Source organism: Gymnodraco acuticeps, unplaced genomic scaffold (assembly GCF_902827175.1).
Source record: "Gymnodraco acuticeps unplaced genomic scaffold, fGymAcu1.1, whole genome shotgun sequence".
Taxonomy (NCBI): domain Eukaryota; kingdom Metazoa; phylum Chordata; class Actinopteri; order Perciformes; family Bathydraconidae; genus Gymnodraco; species Gymnodraco acuticeps.
Window position 1 is genome coordinate 2,799,983 of NW_022989748.1, and position 27,829 is coordinate 2,827,811.

General features: G+C 40.2%; 1 protein-coding gene across 3 annotated transcripts in view; it reads left to right on the plus strand.

The window, feature by feature from the left end:
• The window catches only part of kcnip4 (Kv channel interacting protein 4), an 86,940-nt gene that overhangs the window by 56,669 nt on the left and 2,442 nt on the right, over positions 1-27,829 (plus strand). The window contains exons 1-5 of one of the 3 annotated variants that reach the window (XM_034230564.1): positions 2,476-2,598; positions 21,794-21,918; positions 26,661-26,730; positions 27,031-27,101; positions 27,539-27,646. In XM_034230564.1, coding sequence (XP_034086455.1) covers positions 2,487-2,598; positions 21,794-21,918; positions 26,661-26,730; positions 27,031-27,101; positions 27,539-27,646 — 486 coding nt within the window. In that variant the 5' untranslated portion in view covers positions 2,476-2,486. Of the gene's footprint in view, positions 1-2,475; positions 2,599-20,021; positions 20,373-21,793; positions 21,919-26,660; positions 26,731-27,030; positions 27,102-27,538; positions 27,647-27,829 lie in introns of those variants that run through there. The other 2 variants (XM_034230704.1, XM_034230634.1) reach the window with 2 other exon arrangements.

Here is a 27,829-nt window from a genome sequence, read left to right on the forward strand (position 1 = left end):
GGCTTGGAAGCATACTTGCTTCATTTCTGAAGGAAGTGACTTGGAAGTACGCGACTACCAAGCCAGCATCCTCGAGATTGAGAAACGGCCAGAGTGTGTTTCTCAATCGCGAGTAAAGCTGCTCCAGAGCCACTATTTCAAGCACGTCATCGAGTGCCGCCGAAGTACTGTTCCAATGTCCAGCATACTTGGAAATCTACCGAGCCCGGCGTACTTCGTTTGGAGACATTTCGAGGCTGCACATGTGTAGACTCCACGGTTTTAAAATCCCCACAATGCTTTGCGCACGGACCAATTTCCCCAAATCTGTGGCGGAAAATGTAAGGCGGGGCTTCTCATGTGATGCACACCTGCACACTTGCTAGCCTGTTCCACTCTTTGTTTTCCGAATGCCAGGAAGTATTCTTGCCTCGCTTCTGAAGCAAGACGCTCGAAAGACATGTGCTACCAAGCAAGTGTACTCGAGATTGAGAAACACCCCCTGTTTACTGAAACAAGCTAATTTCCCCAACAGGAAGTGTACGTCACTGTATTGTTGTCTGGAAAAAGGACATTTATTTCTCTAATTCAAGAACAACACACACTGAGACGGTCCTTAGGTCTTACTGTCGGTTTGAATGTTTCACTTTATGGATGGGACTCGCATACCAATGACCTTTTTATGTATAGATTTTTTTTTAAAAGCCTTTTCTCATTCTGTGTTGTTGGGAATATAGCATCAGAAGATGGGCTGAATATAAAAATGTTTCTATTACTGGAATGGGCTGCTTTCTTTTGGACATTTATCATAGAGCAATTGAGTAAGTGCAGAGTGAGTCATTGTTTCTGTTGTGCCCTGAAATAATAAACCTTGGTGATCATTGTAATATGGTGGAATTTGGTTTTGGCATTTACATTGCTGATAAACTGCTAACTTCATTGTGGATGTAATAAAAGCAGAACACACGGCAGAGGATGTTTCGGTGGCTGAAAATAATCCATTTTAAACCTGAAAACATGGATACACAATACAAATATCAGCCAGTGTGTCTTGAAGAATTGGAAAAGCTTACTCTAGAAGTGATGATCCAAAAGCAATATAAGATTACAAGAACCTCCACATTTCTCAACCCCCAGTTACAAGACAAAGCTTCATATTGACTCCTGTGTGCTGCTGGAGAGGTGTGATGATTGCTTCTTCAAGTTTCCACCAGTTAAACAAACAACAAGCAATATCACATGTGATCAGAGCACAGTGGTGTTTAGTGTGTGGGCGGATACGGACCCTCCGTTTATTTTCCTGCTTTTTTCTTTTGCTCTCCTGTCACAAGCCGGAGAAATCATCTGCTGCTGGACGCTAATGACTTCACGGAGGCAGTAGAGGGTGGTGTCTCGCTTATTTGCTGCGAACATGAATCTCCCTCTCTCTTACACACAAACACACTCTTAGACACACTTTGTTCCCTTTACATATGATGAAGTGGCGTGGATAAAAACAGTTTCTGCCCTCGCTTTCTATACTCTTCCATCAGTGTGTGTAAAGAGGCTGAGACAGATTGACTGGAGCTGCACGATGTGAGGAAAACATGCCATAACGCTGATGAACATGGTTATACAAATATGAAAACATATATATTAAAACCCAGCAAATAGCTTTTTGAATTAAAAAAGATTTAAGGTTTACAACATTCTCTTAACACAAAACACTAAATATGGAATGACACTCTTTCCTCTAATTAAATTAATCCATGGTCCAGAAAACATGCTCTCAACAGATGATAAACAAAATAACTCATAACTATTCAAATGAATTGTCTTATGCTATCATTGCACTTTGGTTGCATTTTTCTTTTTGTTTGATTTGTCCCCCCCCTCGAAAGTATAATTAAATCATTAATAGTAGAGATGTAGGTACAAGTACAGTATCAAAAAGTGTTTTCAACATGTTGCGTTATCCTCAAATGAAACACTAATGTGAAGGGGAGTTGCTTTCCTAGAGGTTGCGCGTCTTTCCCGTAGCAGCCCACCTCCCCTCCCTCCTCTCTCCCTCCCTCCCTCTACTTCGCAGTGAGGCAGTGGTTGCGCTGAGAAAGAGCCACAAACTGTCGGAGAGCAGAGTTTGCTCCTCATGTCTCCTCATTTACGAGGAGCGGACAGGAAGAAGGATTGAGATCAGCTTGTGTGGACTTTATTCCTTTTTTTTTTAGCTTTCCTAAAGTGACCCCTGGAGATCAGAGAGATGATGTCAGACTCCTCACAGACCTGAGGCCAGTATTTCTTTGCTCTTAACGTCACCTTTCAGCCTCACACACTGGATTCAGGGAGCGGGGAGGGGGGGCTAGCAGGCGGGTGCCAGGAGGTGCTGTGTAGCGCTGGAGTGGGTGCAGGGGAACTGGAGCGCGGGGCCGGGTGGCAGCGCTGGTCCTGGGGGGGGTCCAGAGGGCGAGGAGGCCGGCTCGGGCTCGGGCTCCGGGTCGGGGTATGGTGGGGGAGCAGAGGGTGGAGCGATGCTGAGTGCCATCTGGGAGACAGAGGGGCTTCAGACGGTGGGCATCGTGGTGCTGGTGTTCGCCTCCATCAAGCTGCTGCACCTGCTGGGGCTCATCAGCTTCTCCGAGGGTAAGACGTGAGGACGAGGACGAGGAGGAATAGAGAAGCTGGAAGAAGAAACTGCTTGTTGAGAAATGTTTTAAAGCTAAAAGGAAATTGATGCCTCTTGGGTTTTTCATTTCCAGAGGTGGGAAGAAGTGGAGTACAAATACTTCGATACTGTACTCAGTGGCGTTTTTATATTTACAAAAGTAATGGGGCACAAAAAACTTAGATGTCTATAGCTTCTGCAGTGAGGTTCATGGCTGGTGAGGCATTGGCACTGACTCTTCAGGTTTACAAATATTATATTTTGACCTAAATCAAAATATAATATTATTTTCAAAAGCTTTTTTTGTCTGATGCTTCAATTAATTTTAAACAGACAGTTCAACAAAAGGATACCCAAAAAATGTAATTTTATCATTTACATATTGAATTATTCTCTCTTAGTAAGATCCCATTTTCAATCAAATTGCAGTCTTACCTTGACTTGAAGATGAAGTCCATTTGCCTATCCTTCTGGACAAAAATCTCTATTACTTTTTTGGAAAAGTCCTCCTTATGTTCTTGTAGTTTCAAAAGTCTATCATAAATCTAATCGATAGATTTATGATTCGAAAATTATAAAAGTAGGGTAGGCATGTGGATATTATCCGGCTGAACAAAACGTGCATTTATCTAACAGCTACGTTTCCCACAGACCTTATTTGGAGCTATTTTCTAAAATCCTATGGAGAAATCTCATTGCTTTTTTGTCGCGGGAAGCTAGGGAAGCCATGCGCAGCTTACTTCCGGGTTTTAGGACGCGTCACTGCAGCTCTCTCGTCTCCTCTTCACACACCACACTTTTCGCGGCACACGTTCTTACAGCCAATCAGCTCTGAATTATGTGAGATGACGTATGGTGGGGATGGCAGCACTATGCCCCTATGGTCATTATTTTTTTGCCACACACATTAAATAAGAAAATATTCTGAGCATGCGCAGTGTAGTTTTTACAGTCACCGACCGTTCACTTCAAGCCCCCAGGAAGTGCGCCGGACTCAAATGAAAATATTCGTGCTGGCCAAACGGCGGTACTACACTTCCGTTTGGTTGCCAGGCCCGGAAACACTTTTTCCCATTGACTTACATGGGGAAAGAGTGGTCTGTAAATCGTTGGATCATTTTTTTTAAACTAAATAAACTACCCAGTATGAACACTTGTATAGCCCTTATTAAAAACATTCGTTCCTCAAGTTGTAATAATGTGCTGATAACGTTATTCTGAGAGTTATTTCCCTCTGCATTATGAACGCGCATCTAACCCACGGGACCGCGCCGCCCGGCACGTTCATGTTACGTGTCCCGACCAATCAGAGCACACTGTGCTCACAGGGAGGGTGGGGGCTGGAGCGGAGCTACAACGAGCCGTGGCAGAGAGTGAAATTCAGTGAATACAATACACATAGTTTACAGAGATGCTGTTTGAAAAACCAATGTAAGTTGCGTTTATCTTTACCCATGGATGCACAATAAGAACGGACCCATATCGTCTTACTGCCATCCCACGGAGCTGTAATAATGGATATATTGCACATGTTTGCTGTAATTCATTATCATACTACACTACATGGGCTGTATGATTACATCTTGTACCGTAAATGTTATAATAATAAGTAATATTAACTTTATTTAATACAAGTATATATATATATATATATATATATATATATATATACAGTGCAATCATTCTTTCATGCTAAATGAAGCTCTGTTGCTTGGATATCACTAGATCCTGTTACAGCGTAATATAAGTACATAAAGATTGATGTTTACATTAGCATAATGACTAGCTAGCCGCTAACTTCCGCCTCGTTAATATCAAAATCATCATAATAACAAATCATTACCATGCTGTCATGAACGTGCGGTGCTGTTACGTGTACGCAAATTGACGTGCTTGATGTGAACGAGCATTTTGGTTAAAGTTGCGCATGCGCTATGAGCGCACATACGGTACTTCTCAGGCATGCCGGGTAATCTGTGACGTTTCGCTCTCTCAAAAGTTGGGCCATTTTATCCATAGATATATATAAACACTAGATGACTCACCCGCGCTGCTGGCCAATGGAGACCGACGTTGCCACTTGGCCGCCATCTTGCTACAGGCAGTTCTCTCATTCATAACATTATGGTTTACTATTTAAATAACCATAGCTTGCTCAATTTTCAACCAATTTTTAAACGGTTTGGTTTTTTATAAACATCAAAGATGTAGTTATGATACTGCATACTTATAATCATGGACTTTCATATGAAAATAACATTAATCAGATAAAGCAATAGCTATACACATACACACAAGGTATTTATATTAAATATTTGCCGGTGTATATATTTCCATTTATTTTATTATGTTGTTAATATTTAAAATAAATTATAAAATTAAAATACATTTATATTTTATATATAAAAATCGGTCTCATGTTACCACTCTGTAAGCCAAGAGTTGTTAATTTAGCAATGCCTTAGCTTGAAGAACAGGGACACAACTAATGATAATAGCATATGTTGGTATATTATTTAGATATTCACACCTTTATCAGAAGAACCAAACCAACATAAAATGTGCTCACAGACAGGCCAGTTCTGTCTAATTTATCACAATTATTTTTGACATGAGATCTTCATGTCATCCTAGTTTTGTATTTAGTTTCTAGATTTGTAAACAAATCCAGAACCTTTGAAATATGTTATTGAAAAAAGACCAAGAATAATATAAACTGTACCATGTGTCCTTTTGTGTCCTTCTGTAGTCCATTTGTGGTTTGTCTTGTCTCGCCCCGGCTGATATATCACAAAATCCACTGTTTAAATTGTTCCCTATATTGCCCCTATGCCCCTGTAAGGTGTCCTTGGGTGTTATGAAAGGCGGCCCCCCAACATAAATGTATTATTATTATTAAGAAGAACAACTTGGTGTGGTGTGGAGGGGATGTAGGAAGCAGGAGCAGGTGGGTAGAGATGGAGCTTCAAGGTTCAAGGTTATTTGTTTTAAATGTGTCTTGGAGATAAGGACCAGCTGCACACAATAAAATACAGTATAACACAAAACCAATAAGACACACGGTGACACATGGCACACCAACAATCAATCATCGTCCAGCCTCAGCTTTGGTATTCTTTCACAACCATGTTATGGGTTTATTAGACTGAGCAAACATAAACATATGTGGTGATCCCACGGGTTCTTGTTTGCAGACAGCGGCGATTGGAGCATCCGTAGGCTGCACAAAAGTCAGGTACTTCTGTAAACACAAAGCCAGCAAATTCCTGTATCATAATGCAAGATGTTTTTAACAAGCCAAACCACTTGGAAGAAATCATGTGTAACTTAAGTTATGTTGAAAAGAAAGAGCAGTTCTGCCTCTCCCACTGGTGTACAGTTGCTGGGTGAACTTCTTAATACTAGGTCTCACTCACAGCCTCTTGTTATTAGCTAGCTAATAAATACAACCACATACACAAAGAAAAGCTGCAATTTCAACATGTCCAAGCATCCTGTATCATAGCCATGCTAATAATGTTTATAATAAACCAAACCGTTTGTAAATCAGTCAATATTTCAGCGAGTTAAGAGTATTTTTGTGCAGATCACTCACCTTACAACAGCTACCATAACGCGAATCAGAGTAACTGTTGACTGTAGCAAGATGGCGGCCGATCAGCTACGCTGGAAAATCTCCCATGAGCCATCTAGTGTTTATATATATCTATGATTTTATCATCATGCGCTAATGAGCAACTCTCATAGGAATGAATGAGGCCCCGCCTCCCACGCTGTATCCAGCTCAATAGGCACACACTGTAGACACTAATTAGAAGAACACAGACTAAAACAGCAATGTACAGACGAATCAGATGATTAAACATGATCTTAAAATATATTTTATATATTTTTTAATTAATTTGTTGCATTTTGTTGTAATCATTATTTGTAATACTTTCTGCTGACACTAGGTAGGGCTGTGCCCCACCTGCCCCTAATGACCAGTCGCCACTGACTGTACTTAACCCTTGTGTTGTGTTCGAAAGCTGTTTTTTTTTTTTTTAACACAAATACCTGTACTTTCTACTTCTTAGATTTTCAAACAGGTTACTTTAGTTTGAATCTGTGTTTGGTGGCGTGATCATTATTCTTTAGAGTCATTGCGTGCCTATTGATTTTATCCATCATTTCCTGGTCTTCTCTAAAGAAGAGGGACCAATGAAAACGTTGTCATGTTGCCATTGTTCAGCATCGAAACATTCATTAGCTAACAATTACATTATTGTTCTATTAATATAAAGGGAGGTCAGTTACTCTTTAAAACAGCTGGTAGTTATGGGTACTTTTTACTTAAGTACATTTCAAAGCCTACTTTTACTTGAGTAAAGAAGTTTAGTCAGTACTTCTACTTTTACCAGAGTATTTTTAAACACAAGTATCTGTACTTCTACTTGAGTAAATGATGTGTGTACTTTTGCCATCTCTGGTGTTTGATGTTCTTCTAAACACACTCTACTCTCTTAGACACTAAACTTGGCAAGGGTAAGGAAGAGAGAACTGACATGAGGAGGAAGAAGAGGCAGGAATAAAATAAGCTTATTTTCCCTCAACACTTCAGAGGCTTGGGTCGTAGATTTCCTTTGAAACACACTTAAAGGTGGGGTAGGTAAGTTTCAGAAACTGGCTCGAGTGCACTAAAATGTGAAAGTACACAGCCGAAAAGAATCCGCCCCTTCCTTAAGACTTCCTTACAGAGCACCTCCTCCAACACACATGAACGCGCACATGACGTCAGCAGACTGGTGAAAGTGGCCGCCTGTTGCTGGCGAGTCATTGAAGTACTGCTGCAATGCACGCCCAATGACGGCACGCCCAATGAGGGCACGAGATACATTTGTGCGTGCACGAGATGGAAGGCTGACAGACAGGGCGGCAATCCAATACTGTAAAAAGTACAACCAATCAGTTTAGCCGGCCCAGCTAAACGGATTGGTTGTACTTTTTACAGTATTACGGCTTCCACAGATGACATTTTTTAATGGATTTTTTGTCAAAGCACTTAAGATATTCATTGCTATCGGGATGTTAAGAGCATTCCATGGAATATAACAAGTGTATCTCGAGCCGGTTTCTGAAACTTACCTACCCCACCTTTAAAGGCAGCCAAAACATGTCAAGTTAATGGAGGTCATGATACCAAAGCAGGACTCTGTGGCATAGAACAGAAACAAATGGTCTGTCTTACTGAAGTTATGGAGACAGAGATGTGACAGAGATGTGTGTGAGAGTGCAAGGAGGAAGATGTTTAGCAGGAAAGATGTCAGATATCTTTTTGGTGTGTGTGGGTTGATCCCTGTTTGTGTGTACAAAATAGTGTTAACGGTAGTGTTAATCACCTCGAAAAACAATCAAATTACAACTTAATCATGTCAGTGTGAATTACAAGTGAACTTCTCACACTGCTCGGGAACGGTGTGAGTATGTCAGCCTCACTAAAGAGTTTAGTTTGGACCGAGTACAGTCCTCTCATTAAGTAAAGTGGAGCAGCATCGTCAGCAGTCTGAGCTCCACACCAGCACATCCATCACACTGCTATTCTGTAAACAGACAGTCTTTTTCTAATTAGGATGAACAAAAGTCTGCAAAGCTGTGTGCATATTCAGGGAGATAAGAGAAGTGTGCAGCTGGGAAAAGCTGACCCCATGTTTGGATGGAGCAGAGGTGTTATATTGAATGCACATGAGAGCAGTGTTTTCATTCGGGGACAGTTTACATGTTTCACTGAACGGTTCAGGTGAGTTGAAGCCCACCCCCCCGCTCCGTGTTAACAGATGCACCGACAGCAGATTGATTATCTTCTCTCGGTGAGACGATGGAGACGTCAAAGTGGCGCTGTCTGCTCATGGTGTGATCAGTATTCAGCACAGGTGTCTCGCAGAATATCTGCTCCCTGACGAGCGGTCAATACAGATATTGATGTGAAGTCATGTTCAGGAGAGAATGAAAAAGGTGGTAATGTTGAAAATGAGGATCTTTCAAACACATTAACAGCTGTGGGTCAATCTGTGGAGGGGAACTAAACCTCATTAACAGGTACAGTTCATAGATGCTCAAACTTATTTTCATTATCAATTGTGTAATAAGTATGCTTACTTTATATTTCCCACAGCCCACGTACCATGCTCATTCGAACTAACAGTGCAAACCTTTTAACGATATTTATTTTACTATTATATTTGACAAAGAATAATCAAATCCTCTCATTTAAGAACCTGAAAGCAGCCACTTAATGGTGATGGGGGGGAAATATTTATAAATAAGTCCACAGAATATCCTAAAATAATGGAAAACCTTTTCATTTTCAATGTCCTATAGTGCCAAAGCAATGTTTTGAATTGTTGGCTTTTCTCAACACTTTAAAATCCTATTCTTTCATTAATCTACTAATAATGTCAGCACTTAACTCCAGAAATAATGCAGTGTTGATATCAGAATCCGCCTAGGCCTCTTCTCTTTATCATAAAAACCCAGCAGTCACAAAAAATACTCGATTGTTTACAGTTCTGTTACACAAACCCACTTTTCCCACAGCTGGGAACTGCCCACTGCCATCACATCCACCTGAGAAGTGGCACACAGGCATCTTGGGGATACAAGTCCACCTTTAAGCTTCTATGTGGCGGATACAGAGACCTGGGTTGCAGATCTGAAGTGGCATCTTTCCATTGCAGGAGAGATTGTGAGCTGATAGAATTCTCTGTCTGTATTTTACTGTCCCTCTCTACTGTAGCTTCTGGCACTGAATGCTTTGTTAAGATCAGGTGGGGGGGGAAACATCTGGTCTGCAGGGACTGTACAACACTCTGATCACTAGTACTGCAGATTGTAAGGACTTCAGACTGGAAAATAAGAAAGAGAAATATAACAAGATCATTGCATCAGCCAATGTACAATCAGCAGAGCATTGTACTGTGAATATAGGCAGCCACTCCAACTTTAATTATGAATGTAGCTGGACTGCATGTGTTCCCGCTTACTGTCCCAAGGCTAGCTGAAGCTGGCTAGTAATATTATATAATGAGCTCTCTTGTTAGAAATACTATTACTTTTGTAGAAATTTGGAATCTCTTGTTGTTTTGTTGATTATTTTCTAGTCTGATTGGCTAAGACACATAGCAACATGCATTTGTTTCACTCACTTACACACATGCGTACATTTCTACAACGCAGGCCTATTATGGCAAAGTGCTGAGCAATGCCTCAAGGGTGCTGAATAATCAGTGTGTCACACAATGATTAATCATTTTCTGGTTCACCGCATGCAGGTACACCCCATGTCCCCTTAATCACACACAGACACACACCAAACCCACACAAATGAACAAGTACAGGGATGGAACACTGTGTCAATTTGGACCCACCGTCTTCTATTAACATTGGAGTTGCAGACAGAGTCTTAACGCTGATATCCATCTAACACAGTTGTCATGTTCTCCGTTTCCTTCGTGTGGATTTATGGCCCGGCAGGAGACAGTGTGGTGTCAGCGCTAACCTGGGTCGGTTCTGAAACTGATTTTACTTTATTGCAGTCATGATTGAGGGGGTATTTTGACTATGAGTTTGTGATTTGATCCAATGTAAGGATTTTGTAAAAGCTACCTGCTCAATTTTAGGAAGAAATGATGGAAGGATGTAACGTGAGCCAAACAAGAACCCATTGGAATTTGGAGAATATTTCAATCAGAGGGGATCCTTAAATATATTTTTCAATTTAGTTAACATTGCAGACACAAGTTACAGTATATGTCCTTCTATCGTCCAATAGAAGTGTCTGTACCTCTGGTCCTTGCTGTGAGCTGATTGGTTGGTTAAACTTCTGTTTAAGGCTGGGTATTAGGAAGAAAGTCAAGTATCACTATGATACTTTACTAAAATAATTTGTCTGTCCCTCCCAATACATAATTTCAACCGTTTTTTCCAGCGCAAAGCTTTCAATATTCTCGTCCAGGATCAGGTGAAGAAAATGTTTTAAGCTCATTGTCATCCCAGTGCTCTTAGAAGTTAAAACAAGCCTGTTGAATTTGTATTTTACAAAATGATGGCTGACCTTTCTGCTGTTGCTCGGTGGCATTCAGTAGTGATGAAGCAGCTCTGATGGGCCTGTCGTTGATAATCACATCATGTGGAGTAAAGCTGGTTAGAGTCTGAGGCAGACGCTGTGAGTCTTGGTGACTTCATTTCCTGTCCAGGTATTTATGATGTTTAACAAAGCACTTATATACTAATAAAGGGCTGGCTTATCTAAAGCCAGTTGAGTAGCACTTGAAATGTTTTTGCTCTATGAAACCTGATGTACTTATATGATTCTGTTTTCCTCAAGTTTGTATTTTGTTGGTCGAACGCACTTATTGTAAGTCGCTTTGGATAAAAGCGTCAGCTAAATGCAATGTAATGTAATGTAATGTTTAAAGTCGGCTGCCAGTGAAACACTGTAATATATTGAAGTGTGCTTCCATTTTGTTAAGTGCAGAAGTGTGTACATTTCCAGTAAACACACACAAACTTTATTAGGGGTGTGGAATAAACTGCATCGTTGAAGGATTGTTTTCTTTGTCGAGGCACAAATCCAAGTTGATTCAGTAGGAGTTGTTATTGTTTAAAATCTCTCCCGCTAATTTAAACGGCTATGTCCACTGGGGAAAATAAATCCCATTGTTTCTCAAGAAAGCATTTAAAAGATGAAAGTATGGAAACGATCACGTTGGTTTGAGATTGTGAGCAGCTTCCCTGCTACATTCTTACAGATCGATTTAAAGGACAACAATGAAATGGCCCAATTACCCTTTGGCTATCCTCCATGATGCCTATTGAGAGCGGGACATAATTGACATAACCTTTTCCTGAGTGTTCAGAGTTATGGGTCCCTCTGGTGTCTTTGCAGGGAGGACGGGCAGATTAATGAAAGTAAAAAATCACTGTTTCATAAACCTTGAGCTTCCCCTTGTGCTTTCATGTTGTATTCATTTTTCAATCAAGGTTGCAGAAAGAGTGGAGATGACTTTAATATAACTAAATGAATAATAATGTTGCCATGTGAATCCAGCAACAATATTTTCCATATTCAAGCCAAGGACATGGATTCTCTTAAATAATTCAGCACTTCCAACAGTATGGCTCATTGTTCCTTTTTCCTCTGGGTTGAACAAACCATAGTCCTTTGCAGTTTGTATAGATTCAATAAGTCTTTCTTTCTTTCTGTAACCCTGGTTCAGATTGATCTGACCCAAGAGTTCATTAGCTCCTTCTACTGATTGGGGATAAAGTGGTGGAAACACTTCATTAGTTGGCTCTGCTAATGTAAAGAGAAGTGTGATGAAAATGGATTGCTTGGAAATGTACTGAACTTCTCTCATTTCAAGTGTAGTGTTCAGTTAGCTCTGCACATACTGTACATGTAGCTATGATTCTCATAACATGTCAGTTGTTATCTGCTTTGAAGCCAGACACTTTTAACACAAGAAATAAAGAGCTTTTCTAAAAACTGCACAGAGCTGGGTATTCATTGACATCTGAATACACACAATAATAATGTACCTATAGTTGCATACTGTAGATACATAAGTAGAGAAATGGTGAAAGCACAAAAGACGTCCATAAAAAAGAAAACAGGAGATTTTCTTATCCTTGTGATGCATAAAACATTCTGTCACATAACAAATGTGCCTTATAGTTAAAGAGGGAAAACTCATTGTCATAGAATGAAATACGCCAGGCCAGCTTAGTTTCACTTGGGGGTTTTTCCACAGTCTCAAATCATGACAGATGGCATATTGCCTCAGTGTGTCTTTCGACTGAGCTACAGTATACAGAGAACATTTAATTTGAGTTCAAAAGTGTTGCTTTTTGGATCTCAACCATTTTATGTGCAACACAGACTCTCTTAGAAGTGAGGTTTCGGAATGTCGAATCGTATCGCAGCTTACAATCTTGAAAGTGATTGGAGTAGAGAGAGCATTTCTTCATTGCTGTAGAAAGGTTTTCATTGTGACTCTTATTGAAACACTTAGGCAAGGCAAGGCAAGGCAAGTTTATTTATATAGCACTTTTCAACACAAGGCAATTCAAAGTGCTTTACAAAAAATGAAAGAGATTAAGAAAATGGCATTTAAAATCAGTCATTAAAAAGAAAAGCTAATAAAATAAACATTCAAATAAAAAATACATGGATAAAAGTTACAGTGCAGTCAATTAAACATTAAAAGAAAAAAAAGTACATGGATAAAAGTTACAGTGCAGTCTAAGATATGAATAGTTCAATTAAAAGCAGCGACAAAAAGAAAAGTCTTCAGCCTGGATTTAAAAGTAGTCAGAGTTGCAGCGGACCTGCAGGTTTCTGGGAGTTTGTTCCAGATATTTGGAGCATAATAACTGAACGCTGCTTCTCCATGTTTAGTTCTGACTCTGGGGACAGAAAGCTGACCAGTCCCTGAAGACCTGAGAGATCTGGATGGTTCATAATTTAGCAGGAGGTCAGAAATGTATTTTGGGCCTAAACCATTCAGTGCTTTATAAACCAGCAGCAGTATTTTGAAATCTATTCTTTGACACACAGGAAGCCAGTGTAAAGACTTCAGAACTGGAGTGATGTGATCCACTTTCTTAGTGTTAGTGAGGACTCGAGCAGCAGCGTTCTGAATTAGCTGCAGCTTCCTAATAGATTTTTTAGTGAGACCTGTGAAGACACCATTGCAGTAGTCGAGTCTACTGAAGATAAAAGCATGGACAAGTTTTTCCAAATCCTGCTGTGACATTAGTCTTTTAATCCTAGATATGTTCTTTAGGTGATAGTAGGCTGATTTAGTAACTGTTTTAATGTGACTGTTGATACTCAGGTCAGAGTCCATGACTACACCTAGATTTCTGGCTTTATCTGTTGTTTTGAACATTGCACACTGAAGCTCAGCGCTAACTTTTATACGTTCTGCCTTGGCTCCAAAAACCATTACCTCAGTTTTATCTTTGTTTAATTGGAGAAAGTTCTGACACATCCAGTCATTGATTTGTTCAATGCACTTACTCAGTGTTTGAATTGGAGCATAGTCTCCTGGTGAAATTGTTACGTAAATTTGTGTGTCATCTGCATAGCTATGGTAACTTATTTTGTTGTTCTTCATTATCTGAGCCAGTGGTAGCATGTAGATGTTAAAGAGAAGAGGCCCCAAGATGGAGCCTTGAGGAACCCCACATGTCATATTTGTCAACTCAGATGTGTATTTACCGATAGAAACAAAGTTGTTTCTGTCCTTTAAGTAGGATTCAAACCAATTTAGAACTGTTTCCGAAAGTCCCACCCAGTTTTCCAGTCGGTCTAGTAATATGCTGTGGTCAACAGTGTCAAACGCAGCACTGAGATCTAATAATACTAACACTGAAGTTCTGCCACTGTCTGTGTTTAAGTGGATGTCATTAAAGACCTTTACAAGAGCAGTCACTTAGGTGACGAATGATTGCCATTAAAACCGTAGACTGCTCTTTCTCCTGCGATTCTCTGATGGTGTCATTATGGCCAGTACACTCAGTTCAGAACAGAAAATAACGTCATTTCATTTAACGTCCACACTCTGACATTTCATACATTCTGATTTAGCAACCTGATTATAACTGTTGTACTGTAAGTGCAGGAGCCACAGTGCACTGATGGTGGAAAGCGAAGACTAATGCATTCTAGTATTATGTGCTACTTTTGCTTCTGTCTCGCAGTAGCTATCCTTAGGGGAATAATCATGGCTTCTGTTTCCACAGGTCTTTTCCCAGAGAGCTTTTAATTCACATAAGCCTTTAAGTATTGGCAGTAAAACACACATGGATAAGTACATTTTTATGATTTTGTTTGAATGCAGGACGATTTGACAGACAGTTGGTCTTTGTGCTCTCAGTAAAGTGTTCTACATGCTTTGTTTTTGGGACTCTGCCTTCATCTTTTTCCTTTTCAGTCATTTCTCCAGCCTGCCATAAGGAACTGGAGGCTGTTTTATTCAATAACACCAAAGACATATCGCTCACCCCTGCTACAATCTTTGGTCTTATTTGTATTTGGGCCCACCAAATAAGAAAAAATCTATTTCCACCTCCCTCATGTTCAGTTTGATTTATCTGATATCAACTGAGCTTTTTTCATTACACACTGTGTTTGAATTAGTGTTCTTTTTACTGACTGGATCTGCAGATCTAACATTTGCTAGAGCAGAAGTGTAATCATCAGGTGTCCGCTGGTGGCAGCTCTGGTGCCCTGGATGTCGGCTTTAATTTGTTTCGGAGCGTTAGAAAAATATTTGGTTCTGCAAATGGGAAATCATGAGAGAAGCTAGACACTTAACCTCCTGTCCTCAGGCAGGTCTGGATTTGCATGTAATGTTGCACTTCCATTCACCTTTGCACAGTTCATTTGAAAGCATGTTGCATATGTGTGTGTAACTGCCAACAGAAAAGATATTGAAGCTCAAACACTAGTTTTGAATTTGAGTGTAGTTTCTTCTAATTGCAATTATACATGTGACAAAATATAAATGTAATTTTTTCTTGGCACAACAATATAAAGAGCATGCCTCAAAACTGTAGGCAAACAATTTAAACGTGATGCAGAGTATCCGTACTATGGTTTTTTAATATCCTAGTCTGTTAGTAAAATAAAAAACACAAATGTCATGTAAAAGGAACATTTTGCTCCCAATGTCTGCATATAACCTTATTTAAATACGTGCAAACACTACAGGAGCAGTGAGATGCTATATTGATTTGCTTGGCATCACTTAATCCTTTGTGGGTGCTTTGAGAAACACATGGTTTCTTTGTCTTATTTGTGCATGTTTTGAGTACAAGAAAAACATTATTCATGATTCATGCCAGTAATGTTCATACAACTTCAGGCAGGTACTGATCACACTGGCCTTATTCTGTTTTTGTCTGTTTTTTGGTGGGAATGATTTCAGCCTGGATCAAATCCACCGCTGGCCAGGCTTCCAGCAGCAGCTCATCTGCCATCCCTGTTTCCGTATCGCTTGGTGTAATTTAACTTGATGCTAAAGCTACAAAGTGTCTGCCACATGTGTCCTTGTTTCACTCAAAAACAACAAGCAGCCTGGGGAATGGAGTGAGGTGTTAAGGGAGGCTGCTGTCCACGCACTGAACCAATAAATATCCTTCCTCAAAGTAATCTCCTCTCCTGCTGATTGGCTCACCTTTCATATGCCCAAAAGGCTTTTGGCATCTGCATGTTGTGTTATTGAACATATGGCAATAAGACTTTCTGTGAGTGTTTTATGTGTTACTCATACCAAATTGACCTTTAGAGGGATGGAAGAAAAAAGTAATTACCAGACTGCATAGCATGTTGCAAATCACCCGCTTAGACCTGAATATCATGCAATCTAACAAGCCGTTTTTATGTCTTCCATGATTAATATAAATGTTTAGTATCAACACTAGCTAATGAAGATTCAGGGAAGTGTTTAGTTTGACTTTGCAGTTGCATTGAACCCACTGTGTGTTTGATTAAAGTGAAAAATGTCACTTTTGGAAGAAGCAAGGATTTGACTTTAACGCCATCTGTCCCCAGCTGCAGGAGACAGATTAGGCTTTAAAGAGATTAAGACACCACTGACTTTACCGCCTGGTGTGAGGACAGTAAACATGTCAAAATAATATGAATAAACATTATTTACACAGCACTCATAAAAAGTACAAAGTGCTTCACAGAGGGAAACATGAAATGAAATGCCAGTATGAATGATTCAACTTGAAGCGCGAAATTCAGATAAAATCAGGATATGTTTTCTGATACAAGTGTATTTTAGAAGAGACATGAGAGAACACTCTGATTCAGACAGCGTTATATATTCAAGCTTACTTCTTCTATTGCATCGTACTGACAGTGTCCATGTTATTATTCATTTCCACGCAAACAATTGCTCATTACATAAAGGGCAAAGAAAGGCCCCACGTCAGTTTTCATTGAAATTAGCTTTTATTTACATTCCCAAAATGCAGCAATGAATAACTTCTGAGGCAGGATTGAGATTGAACGACAACCAAAGAGTTTCATTAAGATGTAGAAAGATGGAGGGCAGCACTGGTGCACGTCGCTGACAGATACATTCACTAACATTAGGGATTCGAAATGTCCCATAAATATTATTTCTGATTCTACTGTGCCTCAAGCGATGTTCCAATCAAACCAAACCCAATTATATATCTTCAAATTATAATTTTACTGTGAAACCCTGAAAGTAACTTTATCATCCTGCTTTTATCTGCCGTCATCTGCACCTGTTTACTGACTATGTGGACGTATCTTACCCTTTAATGGACCGCAGTGTTGCAGGGACCCTGAGATTGTATTGGTGATTGCTCCGTGTTGTTTTGCCAGGAGTTAGGGGGCTATATTAGGAGTGAGCTCTGCAGGTTGAGATAAGATCAGAACTGAGTTTAGCCCAGGTGTTCCATTTGTTTCAATTGTCCAAACCTTAGCTAAACTATCGACAAAGCTGCTGTCAAAGAGAGACGGTGTGATGACCCAATAAATCCATAATCCCTGCATCAATAATTATCTGGAAAACCTCATTTATTTGACACATACAGCACAAAGCATTATATTACACATTGTAACTTTACAAAAGATTAAATGTCTTATCCTGCTGACCAACAGACAAGCAAACACACTATTGGAGCCGATGATGTAACCTCCTTGACCTACGGTTTAACCTTTTCATTATTTAGAGGAGATTTTCCAAAGATCATCTCATTACTCCTGAAGATGTTTCTCACACCCTGGCTGCCGCCAGTAGTATCATATACACTGTCGGGAGATAAGTTGTGCTTCCTCTGAGTCGTGGCCTACTTCAGAGAGAGCAGCCTTCACGGCGCCACCGTGGTGCTAAAGGGACGAGGATCTGGTGCTAAATCGTACAAAAGAAAACCCTGTCTGAGACGCACAGAGAAGCTCTGAAGAGAAAGCACATGACGGTGCTACTGTAGCTAGATTTTCATTTTTTTTAATAAAATCCAGGGTCAGATGAAAGCTATCATGGCCTAAATTTAAAAGTTGACCAATTTCACACAGATTAAAACTGTCGAATGAGATCCATTCAATAGTTTTTAGGGTTTTTTGCACACTCGGCATTACATTCATCCATCCCATAATGGACCCACAGGCCATCATTAGCCTCGGTGCAGCTCTTACTGTACATGCACGCTCTCACCACAACAAAGAAACGGCAGACTCAGCAAGAGCAAACTGCGGCCTCGGCACCAGAATTGACCCGACATGTACAGTATTGATATCAAGAAGCCATTCGAGGTGAACTTAAGACATTTGAGTTTGCGCATGGTATGGATTTATCAAATATTTAATAGCCACTCTTCTCCGGTTCATGGATCAATTGATTTAGGGTTAGCAAGGTTTTCCCCTCCAGCCTGACTTTGAGATGAATCTCTTGAAGGATTGTTGATGATTGATCAACTTCAACTCATTTTGTCGAGTGATTTTCTCATGTTCATTTGTCACTATGTGTGCGTCTTTGTCAGCTCATTGAGCAGCAGACCATTTTACGGCTTTATTTTGCTATGTCTCAAGGTAATTATATTTTACTGAAGCATTTGTCTTTGTTTATAACCCGTAAGGCATTCAATCCTATTATCTTCTGTTGCTGCGGGCAGAGACAGCTTTGTTACTCGGAGATGGATATTATAAAGGACATTTCTGATGAGATGCAACATGTAATATGATTATCTTTCAAGGAAGGCAAAAGTATGGCATGGCTTTGTGTGCACGTCCCGACTGCATCAGTCCAATGTTTTGCAGAATCCTCCATGTTGATATACGTGATTCTTCAGGACAACAACATCCATTTTAGTTTTCCAGGAAAATCGTAACCTTTGACCTTTGTGGGTAATGTCGCCAGAGCCTGCCAGAGCTGCTCTTGACATTAACACACACACACACACACACACACACACACACACACACACACACACACACACACACACACACACACACACACACACACACACACACACACACACACTCAAGCGTCAGATCCATTTAGTCAATAAACTCAAAGGGCATACATTGATCAGACAGCCATGACTGCATGCTCTTTTCCCACCTGATTAAACTCTGTGTCACTCAAACTCTGCTTTATTTATAGATTGTTTTGTATTGCCTTCATGTTCTTTTAGCTTTTCACCAACAGTCATTCTTCCTATTAGTTAAAGGACAGATCGTTTCAGGCAGACATTGTTCTGGTGCATACTGATGCATGCAACATTGTCCTTGAGCTCACAGCTAGAAAACATGTCTCTGTCTAAAGTTCTCTTTAAGGACAATATCACTTTGTAACAAAAGAAAACCATCTTTCTAGTTCATGCCCTCACTCAGACACGCCCACCCCCATCACTCAGGAAGGTGAGTGTCAGGCAGGTAACAGATGGGAGCTTCACTTTGTCTCTTTATCCTCTAAATCTCAATGTTATTGTGTCCTTAAAAAGGGCACTATGACCTGTTCTGACTGTGAGGCTTTAGCAGAATCAACTCGCTCCCTAATGTTGGTTATTGTATACTTTGGCTAGGGCTGAAATATATAAAATAATGTTTTAAGGTCACATGCATTCTGCCTCTTTACTGAGAATGATCTCAAAAGACATTTACCTGGTAGATAAAGCATGCAGACATCCTGACAAACTCACTCAACCTTAGAGCGATACCGTTAATCTTCAGATGATTCCCCTCTCGACCTCCATGATATTGCCAGACCAGCTTGCAGATATATGATTTAATTATACCCACTATGTCCTTATACTATAGCCCAGATCTATAAAGTCCTCCTAAAACTCCCACCTGCCATATTGACTTTAATTGACTAGCTCTGTCTCAGCTATAACTTCCCCTGCGAGGACATTTTATTATTCAGGTTTGCTGTGATCGACTGCAGACTGTAGGCAAGGTGTTGAACTTCTTAATGACTTTCAAAATCACAGAGCACAGAAAATAAGAGCCTGTGTGTTGTGGTCATTAATTAAACCTCGGACAGACCGCTTTAGTTTACCAATCAAGCTGCTTACGTTTGAGCGACACGAGGTAAACCACACTTTTGACTGTGTGAAAAGTCGACCCCTAATGAGCTGTCACATTACACTCAGTTCAGATTAGTACATTACAATTTGTTGGGAGACCTTTTAATAAGTAATGTAAGTTAACATACTGCTTATGACTAAGTTTAGCTGCTGTAGGTTTACATGTAGATGCACACAAACAAACTAGAAAGGGAACTCATCCCGCACTTATTTTCAAATATAACCACATTCAGTGCTTTAAACCAACAGTGTGTTGTTGTCCTGAATAACTAGCAGTGATGCAGCCTGATGTCTAGATGACCTTTATAGAGTGTTGCAGGAATGAGTCATAAACCCGGGAAACACATTTGACCACTTCCTGTCCCCTTGTCTGGATGTCAATGGTTTTGGAAACCTGGGAAATGCTGCCTTTAGGATCCACTTCAGAAATACGACATCCCTGCACCACTCTATCAGACCTTCTCCTCTTGCATGTCCAGCGTCCTCTTGTTAAGTTCTGAGGCTGTTGGTTGCCTGGGTAACCGTAAGCCTACCTGTATTTCAGAGTACCCTCAGATTGTCGACAGGCCGGGGGTGAGAGCTCGAATCATGAGGCTCTTCCCGTGCTCCGCAGCCACAAAGTCTTCTTCCAGCTCTCAAAGCAAGTCCTCAAGGCTCTCTGTGCTGATGTTTGTTGTTGTTTAAGATGCTTTTCCTATGAACATAAAGGCTTTAGTCTGAAATCAATTTGACTACTCAATGAAGGACGTTTGGGTTTTGAAGTTGAATGAATAAAAAGAATGGATGTTGAATACGTCGATGTGATATTTGTTTTTCAGATTAGACTGTTTTGTCAGTGTTTTCTACACTCATTTGTTCACGATTGAAAAAATACATGTTATTTTGTAGAATACTTTCATCATATTCATCCCGTTTAAGGTCATCTTTTGGACTTTAACCCAGAATACAGCTGTTACTGTGAAATCAAAACCCACTATAACATGATTTAGTTTGTGGCCATAACTTATATAAACAAACACACATATGTATTTCAAGCCAAAGCATGATCAATTTCTTTAAAATATACGTTGTTTCAATTTAGATTTTTTGTGTTTAACATCTTTCAACCAAAACATAGAGTCCATGTACCATGTTTATATTCACACCCATAACTGTAACAAGCATACTTATTGAAGCCAAACCATCATTTTCTTCTCAGAAAAAGCTATTTTAAATACAGCGTTACTCACGTAATAAAAATCTGTTATTCTTATCTGTTCATATCTGCAGCTATACGTCTACATTCTGGACTCATTTTAACGATGGAAATGAGATTAAGCTGCTGTTTTATTTCTTGACATAATATCCCTTCACCTCACCTATGAATACCGAGCATTAGCTCCACATCAGCGGCATAATGGTGGTCAGTTAGATGAGGGGGCTCTTTGGTTTTGTGCCACAGCAGAACAGTTGAAGCTAATGAGGCGTTCAGGGTCTGTGTCTCCCGTCAGGTGTTTGAGAGACCCTGCAACGTCAAGAGGATTCAAACTCTGCGCTGAGAGGACGGTGTGGTCTCTGACAGCAGCTGCCTTCATTACAGCCCATTAAACAGTTTCACAGGGTTCATGAAGAGGACGTGCTCGGGGGCATCAATAACACTAATTATCTCTGCATTTAGTGAAGAGAAGAAGGAGCTTTTTGTTTGAAGTGAAGTAACATTTGCAAATAAAAATACTCGATACCATTCTACAACTGAAATGCATTTAATTGATGCCATTCCTGCTAATGTGTTTATTACATCTATTATGATGTTTGCATAGTTTATTAGGGTCACATCATAATTGTTCTTATAATTTTTTTTTAAAAACAGTTTTGTGAATAAAAGGAACTGAATACAAATGGGAATCACTGTATTTGTGTGTGTCACTATTAAAAGCCAAAATGTGAAAAAGTTGCATATATCTGTTTATTTTTTGAGCAGTTGCTGATATTGAAATCTCAAACTATAGCTTTAAGCACGCTCATTTGCAGCAGACTCTGTAGCATCTGTGCACATCTGACCCTCCTCCTCTTCCTCTGCAGACAGCGTCGAAGATGAGCTTGAACTGTCGACAGTCCGCCATCGCCCCGAGGGCCTGGAGCAGCTTGAAGCCCAGACGCGGTTCTCCCGGAAGGAGCTGCAGATCCTTTACCGCGGCTTCAAAAACGTGAGTGACGGGAAGCCACGTATTGTGAAGCTCAGTGGGCTTTATTTCCTATTTTTGGTTGAAATCAAATTGCTGTATTTGTGGAATAGGCGAGGCAAACAAAGTAAAACAAGGCAAGGCAAACCATAAACTCGTTCAGAAACAAAATGCGTCCAACAACATCAAGACTTTCACAAAGACTGAAAGAAAAAACTGAACTTAAATGCACACAAGACTAATCACACAAATAAGACACAGGTGGGGAGGGAAGGGGGGGGGTGAACACTTTTCAAAATAAAACAGGAAACCAAAGACAAATCTTGACGGGACAAAATAAAACAGGAAAAACTAATACGGATCATAACAATTTATTCTTTTTTTATATCCGGATGTAGTTGAAAGGAGTTTGATCTATTCCTTTCAATAATAAAAATCAATTCTCTGATAAATGCTATTTTGCTGAATCATCTTCATCCCAACACTATCAAGTGGTGTGCTTACGACGAGAATGAAATCCCGTGCCGAGGATAATTAGCTGGTACCTGCGACACGTTGTTACTGATGAGCAATCAGTTCAGAGTCCTCCGGAGCAGCTCGTATAAAACCTCCTCCCCTCTACGTCACCTCTGCTGTGAGGCGTAATGAGATGATCCAGAATTAACTCAACCCAAAATGTCTGGCATTGAAAGAGAAAGAGCGAAAGTCCTGTGATAGAGTCCCCCCACTGGGCTTCAGCTTCCTGTTGAGTCTGCACTGTGCTCCAGCCATTAGTCCCTTCCACTTGAGACAGGTAAGAAGTGCACTAATGAGACCTGTATGTGCTGCTCACTCTGCCATGCTTCCGTTAACACTGAGAAAGTGAATCGTGCGTGTAGGAACCCTCCAACATTATTTTCCTGTTCATCCATTAGATCACCACTTCGGTTCAGTTATGAATATCTCAACATTTAGATGGATTGCTACAAAATGTTGAGCAAACACTGATGTTACCCTCATGATAAATTACAATCATGCTGGTTGTTCCTTGATTGTTCACCTCCTAGCGCAACCATTGAGTCAGCCTTATAATGTTTCCAGTACAATAAAGTCTATGAGAACATACTGTAACTCAATTCATGTATTACCTAAGTAAATATGTCCCTGTTGAGTCTAGCTGTGGTATCAATATCTTATTGTAGTCCCCTTAAATACAAAATGGTGATTCTTCTTAACTAACTTATGGTCCTACTTAAAGTCAAATAGACGATAAAGCAGCGTATGATTTAGGGCTGGGATACATAGTGATCGACAGGTTGCTACTACATCATTGTTTATGTTTTCGTTTAACTTAAGCCCTTTCAGTTTGTGTTTGGTGCCTAAAAATGTCTCTTCAAGGTCTGGTTGTACAAAGCTCCAACCTTCCGTGTCACTTCTGTTTACAAAAAACAAATGGCTTCAGTGAAAGGCCTGTGCACACACATCTCTTTGTTTGTCACTCATCACTGCTGTGTAATTAGACAGATGTTGTTGTCTCCAAAGTCAAGATTAGCCCCAGAGAGCTAGTCATGGCACTTGAAGCTACTAAATACCTATTGTCCGTCGTCCAAAGACCATTTTTAACTGTCAGGGTCAAACACTCGTCTCTGAATTGCTCCAACTCTGTGACTTTGGCAGAGCTCTTAAGGTCCGGACAGACTAATCAGAGCTGGCTTTGTTCCCGTGAGGAGGAGTGTGGCCCCTTCGTCCTTGTTGTGCAGGGTTTCCGAGCTAACCAAAAGCCTGTGGGTGGCAGGAGGAGGTCAATTGTCTCTACAACACACTTTAAGAGACTTCCAGAGTGGAGCTTTGTCTTGTATAGATCCAGGAATATGTCGAGCAGGGAACAAAATAACTCCTGGGTCTAGGTCCTGCTCTTAAGGATGGATTTCATTCTTGAAGGTGGAGAAATCTTTGAGTTCACACTACAGGATATTACACAATATTGTCCTCGCGTCTGGCGGGGCTTTCACAGTCCGGGACACGGCCTCGGGAATCAGATTAAGATCTCTCAGTTTTGATTCCATCAGCGTCTGTTCGCACGTTTTTATTTTATTCCCCACAGACCTTACTGCCGCGTCGCTTCACCAGTCTCAGAAAGGAATTTCATGCCTAGCCGGCTTTGCATTTCACAGATTGTATTTGTGATTTTATTATCATGGATAAACTGATTACACGAGCATATCAAATGGATACAAATACGTGTTCTGACCCCTCACTCTCCCTAATTAGATTGTCAAATAATAATGTGTGAAATTTAACAACATACAAAGGCAAGGGAACAATTCGATTCGACACAACACACTACTTTCACGCATGATTTCAGTTTGGATTAGAGGTAAACAAATATGTGAAAAACTAGAGATAAGATACAGGAGTAAATAAGAATAAATTCACTTTTATGTACCATGCATGTTAAGAAATGTACGCTGAGGCACTTCCTTAGAATATAAATGAACAAATATAAAAATATTATTGGGTAGAGAGTGAGTGAGGTCCTGACTTTTAGCTCTGCGACATCAAAGTTTATCCCGATGGGACCTGAAGGCAGCTCAGGTGTGAAGAAACTATTTGAGTGAACTTTAAATTGAACTGCAGAGCTTGTGCATTGTACGTGATGATAACTAGATAAAACCCATTCTAAATCCAATAACTGTGTCATCCTGAGGCGGAGGAGAAACACAATCAGATGAACTCTGTCGGTGTGAGACTTCATCACAACGTTTTTACTGACCTTTACTTCTCCTTCAGGTGTGTGAGGAAGAAGAAGAAGCAGCCATTTTGTGACCTTCTTAATCAGTGTGCTATTAGTGTTGACAGCTAAAATTACCCATCTGTTTACAGTACACACACTCACACACATTGCATTACATGTTAGATAAACCTCCCCCTCCTTTCTCAAAGTACTTAATTACATTTCTCTGCACAGGTTGACAGCCCATTTACTGCAGAACTTAAACACTGCTTTTATTAACAGAAGCTCCACAAACAACCACTAAATGTGTCAGAAGGCTCAAGGTTTTCCCCAAATTGCGAAATACTTGCTTCTTTGAATCGATCTTCTAATCAAACTCATCAGCATTAAGGAAACAAAATGTTGTCATCTGTCTGTACAATTTATGTTATTCTCAAATGTAGCAACTGTAACTAATTCCAATTTGAAGCAAGACAATAGTCTCATCTTTGTGTTTTCAGCGCCTCCATTGTGTTTCTGATCACACATGGTCACAGGAAGCAGGAAGACTCTTACTGGGTCAAAATGAGGAAACGGTTTGTCTCAAAGAAAAGAAATGGAGCACAAAACTCTCCTGAACAAAAGTGAATCAGAGTTTGAATCTACATCATTTAGATTCTCAGATAAAAACGTTGTTCTTTATTTGCTGCTGTTTGATGTCTTTTGTATCAGACATGTTCATATTATTGTGTCCCTCCATACAGTTTGTTCCTTATCTTTGATTTCCTTTGTATTCAAAAACCCAGACGCACATCTGCCTCCCCTTCCAGACAATCCTCTTTACAGCTGCATAACGTCCTCTCCCCCTAAGGTCCAATATCCTGCCACAGTGTGCAGCATCACTGAAGACATTGAACCTGTAGAAGAAGCTTTATTACCTGAGTGTTTGGGACACACTGAAATGCTGACATGTGTTTAATCAAAAGAGGTCAGAAACATTACAGTTGCAGCTGCTGTTAAAGGGGCCAATTTAGCTTTTGGGGGTTTTCCTTTAGTGTGCTACAGTATATAGGTTTTGGTGCATGTGAATGGTGTGCAAAGGTTAAAATCCCTAAAAAAAAAAATGCCTTTATGGGAATCCTTTTTTTACTTCTGCAACATTTTGAGATCACTCTAACACTAGCGCTCAACACATTTTACATTTAAGTTGTTTTAAAATATTGTGATCTAATACAAAATAAATTCAAAAGTAATGTTTGGACCACATTGTAAGGCTGGCTTTAGTTTGGTTAAGATCTGGCAGAAGGACTTTAGTTTCATTGTTGTCTCATTTGTGGTCTCATACTAATATTCTTTCAAGCTACAGGAGCTTATTAAAAAGTTTGCGAGTTCTCACAAAAGTGCATATTTCTTCCCTTCATGTTTCTTTCATGGCTATTTAGTTTTTCGGGTTAAAAAAACAGATTTAAAGTTCTTATAACATTTACTCTTATTCTCTACTCTCATTAAAGAGAATGTATCTTAAAGGTTGAACCGCTGTATGCAAGACGTGTGCTCCTAAAAATGGACTGTTCAGTGAAGTGTGTGCACTTCAGGAGGTTTCAGTCGCACACGTTGAACTCAGATGTAAAGACTTTAATAAATGAGCGAGTCTAAAGGCCCTGACACACCAACCCGATGTTGGGAGTCAGAGGCCGTCAGAGGCCGTCGGGCATTCGCGGCGCCGTAGTCAGGTTGGTGTGTCCCGCACATAGACTGTATATATAAAGGTCCCGCACCGTCTGCCGTCACACGCCTTATTTGGACTGCCTGACCCGATGCATGGCCGATTCAACATGTTGAATCGGCCATGCATCGGGCCAAGCAATCACTCTGATTGGCTGTTCAGCTAGCGAATCAGAAGCGAAACGGAAGTGAGGGACGTAAACAAACGATTTAAGAAGTCACACACTCGTGCGACACATGGCCAAGACGCAGGAGGACACGGCGACGCAACAGTCGGCTTCGGCGAGTTCTCTGGTGTCTGCTTGGTGTGTCAGGGCCTTTAAACGTGCATCTCCTCTCTGTCTTTCAGGAGTGTCCCAGCGGAGTCGTCAACGAGGACACTTTTAAAGACATCTACGCTCAGTTCTTCCCTCAAGGAGGTTTGTGTCATGTGAGCCCTCGGTCATGTTATTCAAACTGTACTTCCTTCCAAGAAAAGGCAGGGGGTGTTTTGTATGTGCAGGCTGGAGCTCATCGTGATGCAAAGATGGTTCCCGAGTAACAAGAGGGAGACATTAGGAGGCTTTGATGTATCTGTTCACAGAGAAGAAGAAGAAGAGCGATTTCCCCCCCTCTCATCATAAAAGAAAAATACATTGTGATTCTTTGAAGTTGTCCACCAAAGTTTCCTTTGAGCTGTTTTCTGTGTTTTTCTGATTTCATGTTTGTGCTCTCCGTAGATGCTTCAACCTATGCCCACTTCCTATTCAACGCATTCGACACAGATCACAACGGCTCTGTGAGTTTTGAGGTGGGTATTATGATATTTCTATTCCTAAAATAAAGAAACGACATCGTCCTTCATATCAAGGACTGCAGTGCTGAACGTGTCCGTCACTTAAACCTCCTCATGGGCATTGTGTAACGTGCAGGTCGGTTTGTAAATGAGCCCGAGTCTGTTAACGCACACCTGATTAATATTTATGAAAAGCAGATTTTTGCTTATAAGATCAAAAAAGCCTTCTTCTAATCTAATGTGCAGTTCATTATGAGATTGTTAGTAACTGGAATAAAGAGGTGCTTCATCATGTTCCTCTGACTTAACATCCTGCAGGAAAGTTAGCTGAAATATAACCTGCATGTAATATTGTTACTTGATGATTTGTTTATCTCATAGGAGTAGCATAAAGCTGTTTTTTAAATATCAATATGTTGGATATTTCTCAGTGAGTCTTGTTTTCTCTGCAGGATTTTGTGATGGGTCTCTCTATCCTCCTGCGAGGATCCATCCAGGAAAAACTCAACTGGGCTTTCAACCTTTATGATATTAATAAAGACGGATACATCACTAAGGAGGTATGTCCCTTCATACTTGAAACACCCACATATCTTACAGTATACCGTTTGTGTTAACACTTTTAACCACTTTTGAAAGTCATTTCATTAAAAGCTGTTAACGGTCTGTGGATGTCATTTTTCATATCTTTGAACACATTAGAAATAGTATTCACCTTAATTGAATATGAGTAGCAGCAGAAA